The 19,148-nt window shown below is 39.7% G+C and overlaps 1 protein-coding gene across 1 annotated transcript; it reads left to right on the forward strand.

Annotated features, from left to right (window-relative positions):
- Positions 1-16,465: 16,465 nt before the first annotated feature.
- On the forward strand, positions 16,466-18,079 carry LOC134322061 (piggyBac transposable element-derived protein 4-like). The gene has a single exon (XM_063003931.1). It carries the CDS (start codon positions 16,466-16,468, stop codon positions 18,077-18,079), a length of 1,614 nt encoding a protein of 537 aa, XP_062860001.1.
- The last annotated feature ends 1,069 nt before the right edge of the window (positions 18,080-19,148 follow it).

The following is a 19,148-nucleotide window of genomic DNA, read 5'->3' on the forward strand; positions in this document are numbered from 1 at the left end:
TTTGGTGTATTTCTCAAAGAAAGGGCATGGAAACAGTGACAATGACAGGGGAGATTAAGTCCCTCTTCCACACACACACACACCTGGTTCTGAATGGCTATTCAGAGGCAGTCAAAATAAAAAATATCAAAGAGACATGTTTATTTAGGATTTGAACAGCTTGTTTTTGTCTGGGTCAAAATGACCTACAACATCATCTTTGTATACAAACTCTGTGCAGACACTCCACGACACATCAAAGTGTCCAGATTTTACACAGCAGTTCATGACCCTAGATGAGAAAAACTCATAAAATATCTTGGAAAAAAAGTAAGGATAACCTGCACTTTGGTCAACTCAAAAATTGAAATGGGTCAAATTGACCCGAAACATAATACAAGGGTTAATTAAACTGATTGGACTTGATTAGGAAAGGCACACACCTGTCTATATAAGACCACACAGCTCACAGTGCATGTCAGAGCACATGAGAATCATGAGGTCTAAGGAACTGCCCAAGGAGCTCAGAGACAGAATTGTGGCAAGGCACAGATCTGGCCAAGGTTACAAAAGAATCTCTGCAGCACTCAAGGTTCCTAAGAGCACAGTGGCCTCCATAATCCTTAAATGGAAGAAGTTTGGGACGACCACAACTCTTCTTCGACCTGGCTGTCCAGCCAAACTAAGCAATCGTGGGAGAAGAGCCTTGGTGAGAGAGGTAAAAAAGAACCCCAAGATCACTGTGGCTGAGCTCCAGAGATGCAGTAGGGTTTGTTTGTTTTTGATTATTGCCATTCCAGCTCAGTATGGCTATGTACATGGCATTTTACGAGTGAATTAAAAAAAATATATATATATAAAAAATAAAAGTGGTAGATTTAATTTAGTTTAAAATTGTTGTATTATATTTTATTTTTTATTTTTAGATGATTCAAGAAATTTAGTATTTTTTGTGGATTGTTATGTTGAAAAAGATCTTTCATGTTAGTGTCTTTGTAGTATATTTTCCTGCTATTGTCAATAGCTTGACATTCTGTCAGTATATGTTTTATTGATAATTGTGTTTGACAGTACTGGCAATTTGGTGCCTCTTCCCTCAGTAGTAGGTGTCTATGCGTCAGTGCTGAATGTCCTATACGGCATCTTGTTAGAACTGTTTGATCATGTCTTTTCGATGGATAACGAGTTTGGGTACTGTTAAGTTGTGGTCTTATTTCATAGAGTTTGTTTGCTGTGTTGCTATCCCATTCTTCTTGCCATATGTTTTTACAAAGTGTTCGAATTATATAGAAGGCATCAGTGGGTGGAACATAACACCAGGTAATTTGTTTTTCAACAGCTTTTTTTGCCAGGTTATCTGCTTTTTCATTTTCTTGAATATCGCAGTGGCTGGGGATCCAGCAATATGTGATGTAGACTCCGTATTTTCTAAGATCTTTCTCTATGGCTAAGATCTCCAAGATGACTGGATTATCTGTTTGTAGTGATGTCATTGCTTGTAGACAGGATTTTGAGTCTGAACATATTAAAAACAATTTGTGTGTGCTAATTAGAATATAGTTCATGGCTAGTAGAATGGCGTGAGCTTCTGCTGTAAAAATAGAGCTGTATTGGGGAAGGCGTATGCTTTGTTGATAGTTTGATGTATAGATTGCTGCTCCTACATGTGATTCCGTTTTTGATCCATCAGTATAGATAATTTGGTGGTTTGGGTGCGTTTCTATGATTGTCATGTATTTGCTTTGATAAGTTGTGGGGAGGGTATCCTGTTTTGTGTGTTTATTTAGTTTAAAGATTACTTTTGGTTTTATGACTTTCCATGGGGGTATCAGAGGACATTTTGTGTGTTTTTTTGGGATGTTTATAGCTTCTAGATGGGTTTTTATACGAAGTCCTAGTGGCTTGATGAAATTTCTTCTGGTTTCATATAAGTGGTGGTAATGGTTCTGAAAGAGAGATTGTTGAGCTGGGTTTTCTTTATTCCCTTGGTTCTTTAAGGCATATTGTAAACCTACTCTTAGTCTTCGGATGTGTAAAGGTGGTTCATCTGCTTCTACATACAAGCTTTCTACGGGAGATGTTTTGTATGCTCCCAAAGTCAATCTAAGCCCTTGATGGTGTATAGTGTTGAGAGGTTTCAAGTAAGATGGTCTGGCTCCTCCGTAGATTGCACTTCCATAATCTAGGCGTGAACGGATTAGTGTGGTGTAGAGACGTTTTAGTAGTTGAGTATCTGAACCCCATCTTGTATTTGCCAGTATTTTTATGATATTCAGCATCTTTGTGCACTTGATTTTAAGTGATTGTATATGAGGGATAAATGAGAGTTTATTATCTAGTATTAATCCCAAAAATCTAACTTTTTTTCTACTTTTATAACTTCTCTATTTAGAGTTAACAAAGGATCCGGATGTAAGGATCTTAATTGGCAGAAGTGATTGCAGACAGTTTTGGTTTTTGACAGTTGGAAACCATTTTGTGATGTCCATTTTTCCAGGCGGTTTATTGCAAGTTGTAGTGTGCGTTCAATTTGTGGCATGTATCGTCCTTTGCTACAGATGCATAAATTATCTACAAATAAGCAAGTCATGATGTTGGGAGGTATGTGTTGAGTAATGTTATTTATCTTGATGTTGAACAGTGTTACTGATAGGATGCCGCCTTGTGGAACTCCTTGTTCTTGGGTGTATAGGTCAGATAAGGTGTTATTGACTTTTCTATTTTTTAAGTAGTTTGTAATGAGTATGGGTAGGTGACCTCGTAGTCCCATTGTATGTAGGTCTTCTAGGATTCCATGCCGCCAGGTTGTGTCATATGCCTTTTCAATATCGAAAAAGACTGCTACAATGTGGTGTTTATTTAGAAAACCATCTCGGATGTAACTTTCCATTCTGACGAGATGATCAATTGTGCTTCTATTTTTCCTAAAACCGCTCTGATATTTATTAATAATGTTATTGTGTTCCAAAAACCATACAAGCCGTTGGTTTACCATTCTCTCTAAAGTTTTCCCTAGACAGCTGGTTAAAGCAATTGGTCTATAACTGCTTGGATCTTTTGGGTCTTTCCCTGGTTTGAGAAATGGTATGACGATTGCTTCTGTCCATCTGAGAGGGTAATTGTTGGAGATCCAGATTTTGTTTAGATGGCTCAATAAGGTGTTTAAATGAAAATCTGAAAGGTGTTTTAGAAACTGGTAGTGGAGGGTGTCTGGTCCGGGGGCTGTATCATGTGATTTATTTATAGCCATTATGAGTTCTTCGAGTGTAAATAGTTTGTTGTAGGGCTCTGTTTTCTGACATGAAGTTAATAGTTACTTTTTCATGTAATTCTCTAATTTTGTTAAAGTTCGGGGTGTAGTTTTCTATAGAGGAAACTGACTGGAATCTTTTGGCAAGGACGTTAGCTATTTCTTTCTCTGTGGTTAGTAGTTGTCCCTTTATTTCGATATGTTGTATCTGTGGTTGTTTTCCTTTACTCTTCATATGCCTTATCATATTCCACACTGTCTTGGAGGGTGAACTGGCATTTAGTTGAGATACAAAATTTTCCCATGTATTTTTCTTGGTTTGGTTGATTATTTTTCGTGTTCTTGCTCTGTGCATTTTAAGGTTGATTAGGTTTTCTGTAGTAGGGAATTTGTTAAAAATCTTTTCCGCCTTTTTCCGGGCTTTTATTGCTATTTTGCATTCGTTGTTGAACCATGGGTTATGTGGTCTTTTGGGTTTGGCTGATGTCATCGGAATGGCCTGGACTGCTGCTTCTACGATGGTTTTGGTGATTTGTTCTATCGTGTATTGTGCGGTTTGGTTGAGATTTTGTAGTTTTTCTCCACAAAGTATATCAAACTTGACCCAGTCAGCTTTTTTTAGTTGCCATCTCCTTGTGGTTTGTGTTTTTGTCTTGGATATAAATTTTATTTTGATTGGGAAGTGATCGCTTCCACAGAGGTCGTCTAGTTTCTCCCAGATCGTGTTGAGATAGATCTCTGGTGAGCAAAAGGTAAGGTCTATGGCTGAGTAGGTTCCATGACTGGGGTGAAGGTAGGTGTTTTCTCCATTATTTAGAAGGCATAGATCATTTGTTGTTATAATCTGTTCTATGGTTCTTCCTTTTGCATCTGTCTTCTTACTTCCCCATAATACGTTGTGGCTGTTAAAGTCGCCCATAACAATATAGGGTGTGGGTAGTTCTTTAAGAATGTTTTCTAGTTTTGTATGGGGGTAGTGTCTATCTGGCGGAAGGTACAGTGTATCACAAAAGTGAGTACACCCCTCACATTTCTGCAAATATTTTTATTATATCTTTTCATGGGACAACACTATAGAAATAAAACTTGGATATAACTTAGAGTAGTCAGTGTACAGCTTGTATAGCAGTGTAGATTTACTGTCTTCTGAAAATAACAACACACAGCCATTAATGTCTAAATGGCTGGCAACATAAGTGAGTACACCCCACAGTGAACATGTCCAAATTGTGCCCAAAGTGTCAATATTTTGTGTGACCACCATTATTATCCAGCACTGCCTTAACCCTCCTGGGCATGGAATTCACCAGAGCTGCACAGGTTGCTACTGGAATCCTCTTCCACTCCTCCATGATGGCATCACGGAGCTGGTGGATGTTAGACACCTTGAACTCCTCCACCTTCCACTTGAGGATGCGCCACAGGTGCTCAATTGGGTTTAGTCCATCACCTTTACCTTCAGCTTCCTCAGCAAGGCAGTTGTCATCTTGGAGGTTGTGTTTGGGGTCGTTATCCTGTTGGAAAACTGCCATGAGGCCCAGTTTTCGAAGGGAGGGGATCATGCTCTGTTTCAGAAGGTCACAGTACATGTTGGAATTCATGTTTCCCTCAATGAACTGCAGCTCCCCAGTGCCAGCAACACTCATGCAGCCCAAGACCATGATGCTACCACCACCATGCTTGACTGTAGGCAAGATACAGTTGTCTTGGTACTTCTCACCAGGGTGCCGCCACACATGCTGGACACCATCTGAGCCAAACAAGTATCGTCAGACCACAGGGCATTCCAGTAATCCATGTTCTTGGACTGCTTGTCTTCAGCAAACTGTGTGCAGGCTTTCTTGTGCGTCCGCTTCCTTCTGGGATGACGACCATGCAGACCATGTTGATGCAGTGTGCGGTGAGCACTGACAGGCTGACCTCCCACGTCTTCAACCTCTGCAGCAATGCTGGCAGCACTCATGTGTCTATTTTTTAAAGCCAACCTCTGGATATGACGCCGAACACATGGACTCAACTTCTTTGGTCAACCCTGGCGAAGTCTGTTCCGAGTGGAACCTGTCCTGGAAAATCGCTGTATGACCTTGGCCACCATGCTGTAGCTCAGTTTCAGGGTGTTAGCAATCTTCTTATAGCCCAGGCCATCTTTGTGGAGAGCAACAATTCTATTTCTCACATCCTCAGAAAATTCTCTGCCATGAGGTGCCATGTTGAATATCCAGTGGCCAGTATGAGAGAATTGTACCCAAAACACCAAATTTAACAGCCCTGCTCCCCATTTACACCTGGGACCTTGACACATGACACCAGGGAGGGACAACGACACATTTGGGCACAATTTGGACATGTTCACTGTGGGGTGTACTCACTTATGTTGCCAGCTATTTAGACATTAATGGCTGTGTGTTGAGTTATTTTCAGAAGACAGTAAATCTACACTGCTATACAAGTTGTACACTGACTACTCTAAGTTATATCCAAGTTTCATGTCTATAGTGTTGTCCCATGAAAAGATATAATGAAATATTTGCAGAAATGTGAGGGGTGTACTCACTTTTGTGATACACTGTATATAGAACAGAGGGTGATGGTTTTATGTAATGTTATAAGAACTGCAGTTGCTTGGATATGTTTGAAGGTGGATTGGGCTGTGAATTATATTTTCTTTGATGAGAATTGCTGCTCCTCCTGTTGGTCGGTGAGAGTCTGGACCTGGTGAGTTGTACATTATGTAACCTTTTAGGTGTGTTGTATTTTCAGCTTTGAGCATGGTCTCTTGTAAACAGTAGGCTATTGGATTTATTGTAGTGGATAGCCTTTGTAATTCTGAAGTTTGCTTTGATTCCTCTGCAGTTCCATTGGATTATGGTGTGTTCCATCAGGTGGGTAGTATTTGGGGTTTCTGTCTTTGTCTATCTTTTGGTGACGGACTTCGAGATTTGATTCTCGGTTTTTCGATCATCTCTATGTCCTTCGGTTCGTCGTCTTTGGTTTTACTCTTTTCTCGACTTTGCTTCTTTTCCGTACTTGATTTCTCCTTTATCTTGCTTCTAGGATCTGTTTCTGTTGACTTTGTTTCCTGGTTAGTTGTTTTAGGTTTTTCAGTGGTTGTCTTCTGTAAACTTATAGGTTGTGGTTTTTCTCCTCTCACCCAGGTGATGTTAGTTTGACTATCTCTGTTAATCATTACTTTTGTTTTTACTATATCAGCAAAGGATCTTTCTAACTTAAAATCTAGTCTGTTTTCGACCGTTTTTCTTGCTTCTGGGTAGCTAAGTTTCTGTGCTTGTCTAATTTTTTGTATTTCTTTTTCTTTATTCCAGATGGGACAGTCTTTAGAAGCTGCACTGATTTCCTTTACAGTTTGCGCATTTTGGTGTGTTTTGGCACCCTGGGCCATGTTCTTCTTCACCACAGTTGTAGCAGATGGCGTCTCTTCTGCAAACTGTGGATCCGTGACCATACTTCTGACATTTATAGCATCTGAGTGGATTGGGTATGTATAAGTTTACTTGTACTTTTAAGTAGCCGATTTCTATTTTCTCAGGAGGATGTGGTCTGTTGAAGGTGAGAATGTAGGTGTTTGTTTTAATTGTTCTCTCTTGGCGTTTTATAATAATGCGTTTTACATTGGTAATCCCTTGGTTAGATTCAATCCCTTGGTTCAAATTGTATCTCTGTTTCTTCCATGTCTTCCAGCTCTTTGGTCCGGATTACTCCTTTGCTGCTGTTTAAGAAAGGGTGTGGTTGGGATTTCATCCGTATTCCAGCAAGTTCAGTTGCGCGCAGCAGGTTAGCTACTTGGGTTTTTTTAACACATTCGACTAGTATCTGTCCAGTTCTTAGCTTTTTTTGTATTCTTTACTGTTCCAGCTATTCCCATGATGGCTTTGTGTATTGCAAAAGGTGATAGCTTGGTCAGTGACATTTCTGATGATATAGATTCTAAGAGTACAAAGCGTTGCCAGTTGTCGCTAAGGTTTAGATAGTTTTCTGAGAGTCCATAAGTCTGTTCCGTGTCCATTTGTTTTCGTTTGTTAGTTAGTTTATCCATGTTTGTAGTTTTAGAGTTTCATCATCCCTGCTCCCCACCCACCTCGGAGTCCAACAAGGGGGTACACAGAGCCACGGATATCCTATGGTTGTGCACCAGGGCTACAGGAATGATATACGCGAGCAACCACGAGGTGTTAAATTGGTACTCGCTTGACCCTTGGCCAACGCCTTCTGGGGTTCGTGGGAGTACTGAGGTACTCAGACCAGGAAACCCCAGGGCATGACTTGACCAGCCGATTGATTGGAGCGGGCCACTCCAACCTCCCGTCTATGTGAATTCGGGGCCAAAATTTTGTGTTGGGCATGTGGGAGCCTCAGCTGCCACTGCCCTCAAACACCAGGATCCCTTCCTCCACAGACACGGGTCGCACCCTACGGCAAACGGGGCGCCCCATTTGTTCGCTTCTTACGAACAGCAAGGGGGTGCTGAGAACCTATTCTATTCCGGGATTCTCACGGAGGGGATTTGGTTGTTCTGTCTCCACAATGTCGGGATATCTACTGTTTTAGGTATCCTGTTGTGGAAGGCAGTATTAATCTAGGCTCTTCTCTATCTGTACCTGCTACTGAGAAACAGGACATTCTCCGGGAGAGCCACAGATGCAGTAGGGAGATGGGAGAAAGTTCCACAAAGTCAACTATCACTGCAGCCCTCCACCAGTCGGGGCTTTATGGCAGAGTGTGCCGACGGAAGCCTCTCCTCAGTGCAAGACATATGAAAGCTCGCATACAGTTTGCAAAAAAACACATGATGGACTCCCAGACTATGAGAAAGAAGATTCTATGGTCTGATGAGACAAAGATTGACTTATTTGGTGTGAATTCTAAGCGGTATGTGTGGAGAAAACCAGGCACTGCTCATCACCTGCCAAATACAATCCCAACAGTGAAACATGGTGGTGGCAGCATCATGCTATGGGGGTGTTTTTCAGCTGCAGGGACAGGACGACTGGTTGCAATTGAAGGAAAGATGAATGCGGCCAAGTACAGAGATATCCTGAAGGAAAACTTCTTCCAGAGTGCTCTGGACCTCAGACTGGGCCGAAGGTTCACCTTCCAATAAGACAATGACCCTAAGCACACAGCTAAAATAACAAAGCAGTGGCTTCAGAACAACTCTGTGACCATTCTTCACTGGCCCAGCCAGAGCCCTGACCTAAACCCAATTGAGCATCTCTGGAGAGACTTGAAAATGGCTGTCCACCAACGTTCACCATCCATCCTGAGGGAACTGGAGAGGATCTGCAAGGAAGAATGGCAGAGGATCCCCAAATCCAGGTGTGAAAAACTTGTTGCATCATTCCCAAGAAGACTCATGGCTGTACTAGCTCAAAAGGGTGCCTCTACTCAATACTGAGCAAAGGGTCTGAATACTTATGACCATGTGATATTTACGTTTTTCTTGTTTAATAAATTAGCAAAAATATCTACATTTCTGTTTTTTTTCTGTCAAGATGGGGTGCAGAGTGTACATTAATGAGCAAAAAAAAGAATGTTTTGATCTTTTTTGATCTTACCAATTGGCTGCAATGAAACAAACAGTGAAAAATTTAAAGGGGTCTGAATACTTTCCGTACCCACTGTATGTTGGCATAGTAACACTAAGCAGGATAATTTATAACTGTAGAAAGTATTTTAGGTTCATACACAATAAAAAAGGAAAGTGTTTTAGAATAAAAACTCTAATATTTAAAGTAAGCATCTTGTGGGGACTTAGTGTAAAGTTTTCAGGTTAAAACAATGTGGGGACCTGACGTTGTTAAAAATACATGTAAAAAGCATGTTGGTACCTTTTTGGAGAAAGTTGGCTCATCCTGTAAGTGCTGGGTGCAATGGGGATTATCCTCAGACGCACGTTCTGACTTCAGACACTCAGTGTCGACTTCCACGCCACTTTTTGTCACCTAAAATAAGCAAAACGGTCACTAATAAACTGAAAAGAATAAGGGAAAACCTGGTAGTAAAACATCATGTAGTATGTGCCATGCAGTGCCATGTAGTAAATAACTGACACTGCTATGATTATCCCAAGACAGTCTACATAAACTCAGTATATTGTTTAATAATCCCAACGTTCAATTTGCATGACCTAAGTGATGTGGTAAAACTACATTCACCATTTTGCATCTAAATATTCACTATTGTTACAAGAAGTAACACCCTTACTTTACTCCTCCAGGGACAATCAGCATCTCCATAATTATATGTGATCTCCTCTCCGGGTGGTGTGTCTCGTAAAGCAAAAAGGCACAAATGGGGTCTTCCTTCCACAATGATTCTCTTCATTTTGCAGTTGGGGTTAATGTGGTCATCGTTAACCAGTCTGCCAAGAATGCCATCCTCCCTTGCAGCATTAATACTGAAGTTGAACGAACAGACAGTTATTAAGTGACAGAAAATTATATTTTTGTTGTACAATTAAGAACTAATTAGGAATAAAACTAAACATTATATAAATTCTTCTAAACTATACAGAATTACTAAAGATGATCATGCATTTAGTTAAGGAGCACAATAGTTTGTTAAATAGAAATAAGTAAACTAAAGAATAACTACAAAGCAAACTGTTTGCCATGCATGTCCTGAGTTGTTATACAGGAGATTAACAGAGTTAGAGAATCAAAATGGTACTAAAGCTATGTAGGTATGTTTCATGTTTCACCTGCTGAATCACTTTTATAGAAACACCTGTATGCACTGGGCTGTTGCCACATGACTGATACCAAACTATAAAGCGAAAAGTATTTGTACACCTGACCATGAGTTGGTTGAACATTCCATGAAAATTAAATTAAAACAGTGGCCTATATCTGTGATCCTTTTAGATATAGCAGCCACCACTTTTCTAAGAACCACAGTTCAAAATATGTCTATGAGAATTTGTGCCTATTCAGTCAAAAGAGCACTGATGTTGGTCAAGAAAGCCTCAACTGATGCTCCAGTTCATACCAAAGCTGTTCAGTGGGGCTGAGGTCAGAGGACTTCTTTGTGCACAGGGTATATACTGCATATACACAGTCATGCTGGAACATGAAATGACCTTCCCTAAACTGTTGCTGGAAATTTAAAAAACATAATTTTCATTATATAATAATTTAATACACGTTAGCAGTTGTTGTGTCTTAAACACATGACTTTCACATTAGAAAGGGTGTCCCAATACGTTTGTCTATACATTGCATGTGAATGTGCAGGTGTTCCTGATACAGTGAAAGGTAAGGATGCTCTGGAGCACTAACATGAGTTGCCCAACAAAATCAGGAGTCAGATAAAAGCTATACACATATACACAGCTATACAAAAATACTTAACAAGACTAAAAAGTCACATAATAAAGGCTAACCAAATCATTTCTTTTTGATAAAAACAGAGATTCGGTGAATCGCCTGTAAACATTGCGCTGTAAACACCTATACTGCGATATATAAGTTAGATTTCTCACACTGTAAATGAGTTACAGGTTTAAAATCTTTTAAATCCACCAGATTTCTTCTTAAACTGTCTGTTAAAGAAGCGCAGCGATTTAAAGAATTTTCCGGACATTTAAAAACGTAACACCTGAAACCATACAGACCAAACACATGAATAAAAGAATTATAAATGCATACTTACGTGTAGAATTTTCCGTGCCAGATGAATTCGAACATAAATCCTTTGTTGTGGTAAATTCGTTGTCTTCTTTTACTTTCCTCTGAATGAATCCGCTGTCCTCTATATTCTAGTATAAACTTTAGTGAAGTCCGACACTAGCTAATTAGCTAACTTGCTAAAATATTGCCATGAAAACAATAATTTTAAGATTACAGAACTATAAGGACTTTTTTCTTTAACACAGTTTACTTAATAACATTTTACTGGTATAACATTTATAACATTTTATTGAATGTAGAAAGTTAACTCACATTATCTTCGGGTGCTATGCTAATTTACTGAATTAAAGCCGCAACAGGTTTCCTAATTAAAGGTCCCAGTCATTTTTACCACTTCAACCAATCAGAGTTTAGGATCATCTGCGCCGTTTCAACCAATCAGAGTTTAGGATAATCTGCGCCGTTTCAACCAATCAGAGTTTAGGATAATCTGCGCCGTTTCAACCAATCCGAGTTAAGAATTGCTTTACTACGTCATCAAGTGTGTAAGCGAGATTCGTTTACAGTCTTTGGCCAGAGTGGGCGTGTACACATCTAAATCAAAATCCCACACACACTCACACACACTATTCCCATGTATGTGTAAATTTTGGGGACTACTCAAAAATTTGGTGGGCGGGTCTATCTCACTCAGATATACATGTTACAATGCTTAGTTTTGTGGGGACTCGATTTTAGGTCCCCACCATGTTACAAGTCCCCACCTTATTGGTGTGTAAACAGGTCAATGTCCCCAGATTAATAGCTTTGCGAACACACACACACACGTAAATTAAACTTTAAAATGACACAGTGAAAAGTTGTACATTTATTTCAACCACATGCTTCATAAAGTACCTGCTTTACCAAACTAATGACACAAGTTGATTTCCTCAAGTCTTTGGCTGACGACCCCACCTGCCCTTGAGCTGTTCAGTCAAAACTCAAATTCACTGCATGCAAACTTATTTTTATATCAACAATTTATCATAATGACAAGAAGGTCTATTTAAATGCTGAAGGTACTGATTGGTTCATTTGATCTGCGCAGGTGCCTGATGGCCTAATTACTCATGTGCAGCCTATTGAAAGTCAACAGAATTTAATGTCTTCGGGCAAGAAACGTTATGATGAACCACAAGATTTGCTGTCAGAAATAAAGCGTTGTCTATATACATGTTATGTTGTCTTTTTGTTTAACTTCCCTATTATTAAACACAGATTTTAACCTCCTTTCATTCTAAAGTCACAGTAATACTAGAGATGCAGTTGAAATTAGGAGTGGTCATTGAAGTGCAGTTTTTAAGTCAAGTCAAGTCAAGTCAACTTTATTTATATAGCACTTTTTACAATATACATTGTCTCAAAGCAACTTTACAAAATCCAGGACCAACAGATACAAAAACCCCTGTTGAGCAAGCCGAGGGCGACTGTGGCAAGGAAAAACTCCCTGAAAATTACAGGAAGAAACCTTGAGAGGAACCAGACTCAGCAGGGCCCATCCTTCTTGGGTGGCCTGGAGGATACTTTAAATAAATACACGATTTACACAAATCATACAAACACAGAATTAAATGATCTAAAAGTCATAACTGGTAATTAATAGATAAATAAACAATTAAATAATAATAGAGTTGTTATCCGCTCTAGTCTTCAATAAAGTCTGTAGTGATTTCTTGTCGTTGCAATTACTCTAGACCCGTCACATCTGACAGGAGCAGCATCGTTCTCCCGGTAGTCTCGACTTTAATCCTTAACCTCGGCGGGTAAACAGGTTTCCATCAGAATGCCCTCAGGGTAAAACAACAGAGAATGTAGTTAATAATGTACAATGCTAGTTGACAAACAGTTTTACAGAGAGTTTTAGACTCCGGCAGCCCTAATTATTACAGCATAACTAAAAGGGAGAGCAAGCAGGTAACAAGGTCATGAAGGCTTTCACAGGACATCAGCGCCCATCTCCCCACCGTCATCAAACCTGAGTGATCGGACAAGAGAGGCAGGACGACAGCAACCCAACATCCCTGATCACCACAAGTTTCTATGACCAAGAACCCCCAAGCTCTGCGCCTTTGTCTATACTAATCAAAAGCCTGAGAAAATAAATATGTTTTCAGTCTAGACTTAAACATTGAGACATTTGTGTCCGAATCCCGAACAGAGGCAGGAAGATTATTCCAAAGTTGTGGAGCTTTGTAAGAAAATGCTCTTCCACCAGCCGTGATCTTTTTAATTCTAGGAACTATAAGTAACCCTGCATCTTGTGAACGAAGTGGACGTGCTGGGTTGTAGTAATTAATAAACTCACTCAGATACTGTGGAGCCAGACCATGTAGCGCTTTATAAGTTAGTAAAAGTATTTTGTAATCAATGCAAAATTTAACTGGCAGCCAGTGTAGAGACGATAGAACAGGAGTAATATGGTCAAATTTTTTAGTTCTAGTTAGCACTCGAGCTGCTGCATTTTGAACTAACTGGAGTTTGTTTAAGGATCTACCAGAGCATCCTGTTAGAAGAGCATTACAATAATCTAACCGAGAAGTTATAAACGCATGGATCAGTTTTTCGGTGTCATTAACAGATAGTATATTTCTTATTTTAGAAATGTTACGCAAATGATAGAAAGCAACTCTAGTAATATTATTAACGTGTGTACCAAATGAGAGATCTGAATCTATTGTGACACCTAAGTTTTTTACATCTGGGCTGGGAGTAACAGAGAACGTGTTTAAGTTTAGCACCAGGTTAGACAACTTGTCTCTTGCAGCTTTAGAGCCAACAAGTAAAACCTCAGTTTTATCTGAATTAAGTAAAAGAAAATTTTTAGTTGTGTCATAAAAGTCATAAAAGTTTGGTCATCAGATTTTTAGTAGTCAGGAAAATGATGAATAATGATAAAAATAATAGAATCTCACCGCCCTTCCCCACCACTGTAGGTGTTCACCAAGGCTCAGCCCTCTCGCCACTCCTGTTCATTCTGTGCATGGACACGGTCACCGCCGATCTGCAAGCCCCCCACCCATGGTCGCTCCTCTACGCCGACGACATCTTCCTTGCAAGTGAGACTCGTGGGGATGTACAACGCCAAATCCAGCAATGGAAGACCCATCTGGATGATTATGGTATGTGCCTCAACACCAAGAAGACAGAGTACATGGAATGCGGCCCCCAGACCGATGGCACCATCAGCATCGGTGGCGACGACCTGGAGAAGACCACAAAATTTAAATACCTTGGCTCCATAATCCGCAGCAATGGCAACACCCTTCCCGATGCCCAAACTGATCCACTCATATCAGCACAACACACACTAACACACCACCATATATATCATCCAGTGTTCTACTCAGTTCAGATATTTTTGCACTTAGTTTGTTTATTTAATTCATATATTTTTCATATATTTTACGTTTAGTGTTTATTTAATGTTTATTGCTGCACCATGGGTCTGAGAGTAACTTAATTTTAATCCTCTGCATGTCCTGTACATATTGCAGTATTGACAAAAAAGCAGACATGCTTTGATATGCTAAATATCCCAGCCTGAGGTTAAAGCAACTCCACTGCAACTAAAAACCCACAGTGGATCTGTTGCAGTACTGTTGTGAAAAGCAGTACTGCAGCACTAGAACTGGGTGGAGTTTCTGTATTATGTTAGTAAATCCCTTCAGTGAGGCAGAGCCCAAAGCTCTGCAGTAATATCACTGTTCGATACACCATAATTAAATCTTAATTAAAAACATTTCCTTTTTTTTTTATTTACCTTTTCAATTAAATACGGATGCTACAAACAGTTTGACATGCATGTGGTATAACAGACAAACAGTTTAACTATTTTACCAAGAATCCCAACTGACTGCTAACCACACTGGTATAATTTAGCTTTAATGCACATTGCAATGAGCATGTTTGTAGTCATTCAAACGCTGGCTGCCTGGTAATAACATATTCACTTACTAAATAACTTATAACTTAGGGCAAATTAGATAGGCAGGCCCTTTTCTGAATGTTTTTGTAGGTGAAAGCAAATCTGATTACTCTAAGAAAATCCAACAAACATATGGGCTCTTGGATGGTGCAGCAGTTTAATAAGCTACCCTGTTACCCAGAGACCTGCGTTTGAGTCTCAGTGGTGCCACCAGCCGTGGTCAGGCTATTAAACACTGTTTGCCTTGTCTGAGAGGGAAAAATCACCTACAAGCCACTGCAACAACGACACCTACTGTCTGGCCAAAAAGTGTATAAATTTGCCACTGGGCCACCTAAAAGATGTCGAAAGCAAGGGTGTTGTGCCAGAGGTGACAGAGGTTGCCAAAGAATAGGAATTGAATATATTAAAATGCACTCGCACAAAAGGAACAAATATTAATAATAATAATGTAAAGGGAATGGAAAAGTCCTCAAGGACAGAGATCAAATGCAAGGCTCTTACCAAGGTCCTTAGCACACAGCCAGACCACATTTTGCCAAAAAAAAATGCTGTGTACCTTACCTTGACTTTAATTTGATTGCATACAGTTTGAACCCAAGATATTTCATGTTTTGTCTGCTCAACTTCATTTCATTTGTTAATATACCTCTATTTCTGCATTTCAGGCATGAAAAAGTTGGGATGGGGGCAATTTAGGGCTAGTAATGAGTTGAAAAAAACTAAATAATGATGTGATTCCAAGCAGGTGATGTCAACAGATGATTGTAATCATGGTTTGGTACAAAAGCAGCATCCTTGAAAGGCTGAGTCTTTGATGAGCAAAGATGATCAGAGGATCTCCAGTTTGTCAACAACTGCGTGAGAAAATGTTTGAAATGTTTAAAAACAATTAACCTCAAAGAAAGATTGAAAGGATTTGCATATTTCTCCCTCTACAGTTCATAATATCATTAAACAATTCAAGAAATCGGGAGGAATTTCAGTGCGTAAAGACCAAGGGTACAAGCTTAAGCTGAATGCCTGTGATCCCTCAGACTGCACTGCATCAAGAACTGCCACTGAACAATAGGTGATATCCTGTTTACAGGAAGAAACAGACAAAATAAAAGCTGAAACACTAAATCACTTGGTATCCTCGGTGCCAAAATTTCTTTTAAGTGTGGTGAAAAGGAATGGCAACATTACAAAGTGGTAAATGCTTGTTGCAAGCCTGAAATACAGGAAAGGATGTTTATTAACCCTTGTATTATGTTTCGGGTCAATTTGACCCATTTCAATTTTTGAGTTGACCAAAGTGCAGGTTATCCTTACTTTTTTTCCAAGATATTTTATGAGTTTTTCTCATCTAGGGTCATGAACTGCTGTGTAAAATCTGGACACTTTGATGTGTCGTGGAGTGTCTGCACAGAGTTTGTATACAAAGATGATGTTGTAGGTCATTTTGACCCAGACAAAAACAAGCTGTTCAAATCCTAAATAAACATGTCTCTTTGATATTTTTTATTTTGACTGCCTCTGAATAGCCATTCAGAACCAGGTGTGTGTGTGTGTGGAAGAGGGACTTAATCTCCCCTGTCATTGTCACTGTTTCCATGCCCTTTCTTTGAGAAATACACCAAAATGAGCTCCAAACAATTTACAGCTGAAGAAGTTTTATCGCAGCTTATGAACTGGGATAGTGATGTAGAGGAAGAGATTTCAGAGACGGAGGATCCTTCAGAGCCAGAGGACAATGCTATTGATGATCAGGATTGTCAATTTTCCCATGATGAGGAGGATTCAGAGGACGAGTCTGTCGGTGTCCCTTCATCAGATGGAAACCAAGACACGCAACAATCGTCATCCACAGAGGGGACATGGACATCTAAAGATGGTAAAATAAAATGGTCAACAACACCACACCAAAGCCGAGGCAGATTGTCATCTTCTAATGTCATCAAAATGACGCCTGGTCCGACAAGATTTGCTGTCACAAGAATTGATGATATTGAATCAGCATTTCAGCTCTTCATATCCCCACCCATAGAGAAGATAATCCTCGACATGAACAACTTGGAGGGGAGGCGTGTCTTTCAAGAAAAATGGAAGCCACTGGATCCAACTGACTTGCATGCTTACATTGGAATTCTGGTATTAGCTGGAGTATACAGGTCAAAGGGTGAAGCAACTGCAAGTTTATGGAATGAAGAGAATGGAAGGCCAATCTTCCGAGCAACAATGTCTTTGGAGACGTTTCACATGATCTCTCGTGTGATCCGATTTGACAATCGTGACACCAGAGCTGGTCGTCGCGAGAGAGACAAACTTGCAGCGATCAGAGATGTTTGGGATAAATGGGTCGAAATCCTGCCTTTATTGTATAATCCTGGCCCCCATGTTACTGTGGATGAGCGCCTCGTACCATTCAGAGGACGCTGTCCTTTCCGACAGTATATGCCAAACAAGCCTGCGAAATATGGCATTAAAATATGGGCAGCCTGTGATGCAAAATCCAGTTATGCATGGAACCTGCAAGTATATACTGGAAAGCCACCTGGAGGAGCACCTGAAAAGAATCAGGGAATGCGTGTGGTATTGGAGATGACTGAAGGGCTGCAAGGTCATAACATCACATGTGACAACTTCTTTACATCCTACCGTCTTGTAGATGAACTTCAGGAGAGAAAGCTGACTATGTTGGGAACAGTCAGAAAAAATAAGCCAGAACTTCCCAGTGAGATTCTGAAGATGCAAGGAAGACCTCTGCATTCCTCAAAATTTTTTTTCACAGAGAAAACAACACTTGTTTCTTACTGCCCAAAGAGAAACAAGAATGTTCTTGTGATGAGCACAATGCACAAAGATGCATCTCTGAGCACGAGAGGGGACATGAAGCCACAAATGATCCTGGATTACAACTCCACCAAAGGAGGAGTTGACAATCTTGACAAAGTCATAGCAACATATAGCTGCCAGCGCAAGACTGCCCGTTGGCCCTTGGTGGTTTTCTACAACATTGTGGACGTGTCTGCTTACAATGCCTATGTGCTGTGGATTGAGATCAACCAGCAGTGGAATGCCAGCAAACTCTACCGACGTCGACTTTTCCTGGAAGAACTAGGCAAAGCACTCGTCACTCCCAAGATCCAGAACCGGGCCAGGCCAGCTCGATCCCCAGCAGCTGCAGCTGTCATCGCAAAAGTCCAGGGCAGGGCATCTGACCAACCAACAATGGATCCTTTGGATATACAGTAGGTGCAAAGAAACGCAAAAGATGTCAAGTCTGTCCCTCCCGAGATGACAGTAAAACAAGTACCTGCTGTGTGAGGTGTAAGAAATACATCTGCAGAAAGCACACAGTCACATTCTGTCCATCATGTGGGGAACACTGAAAATGTTGAACATTGAAAACCCAAAGAAAGGGTTTGTGAAGAGGGAAAAATTTAAATCAGTTATTTTCAGTTTGTGTCTTCTTAAATTGAAATTGAGTTATTTAATATAGAGTTGAAATTATATATCTCTTCTTCTCGTTTCTTCTAAATGTTTGTATAATTTAAAATAAAGTTCTTATTGGTTTAACTTCATTTTTGACTGTGTTGAGTGGATTTACACAATACGGGTAAAAATGACCCGCAACATAATCAATGTATTTTTTTCTCACCATAATACAAGGGTTAATAAATGAAATGAAGTTGGGCAGATAAAACATGAAATATCTCAGGTTCATCTTGTCTTATGCTGCTCTCTTTGTTTTTATCTTAATTATTCTTGATGTTGATGTACTATTTTGATTTTGTACTATGATTTGTATGGTGTATGTACGTATTTGTTTTGATTATTTGTCTTATGTAAAGCGTCTTTGAGTATCTTGAAAAGCGCTATATAAATAAAATGTATTATTATTATTATTATTGTCTGCAATGGAATAAAAGTCAAATTAAATGTAAGAAACTCTGTGTTTTTTATTTTTTGCATTTTCCATGATGTCTCAGTTATTGACAACTAAGGAGGATTTAGACTAGACAACCCATCCATGGAAGTCTTTGAAACGTGGGTAAACCCCAGAGTACCCAGAGGGAGTCCGAACAAACACATTGTTAGGATGTGTGTTGCATCAGCTACTTTGAACCCTTATACAAAGGTGGCTTGCACAAGTTGTCACACTAAAAATATGTAATGAGAAAATTTTGGCAACTTGTATTAAAATGAATGTAAAACTGCAACATTGTAAAACTCAATTTTAAGCATCTTCTTTAAAAGTCCAAACAAAGCCCAATACAATGTCCAATAAAGACTAATATAATATTTTTAATTTTATTAAATG

The sequence above is a fragment of the Trichomycterus rosablanca genome, chromosome 10 (assembly GCF_030014385.1).
Source record: "Trichomycterus rosablanca isolate fTriRos1 chromosome 10, fTriRos1.hap1, whole genome shotgun sequence".
Taxonomy (NCBI): Eukaryota; Metazoa; Chordata; class Actinopteri; order Siluriformes; family Trichomycteridae; genus Trichomycterus; species Trichomycterus rosablanca.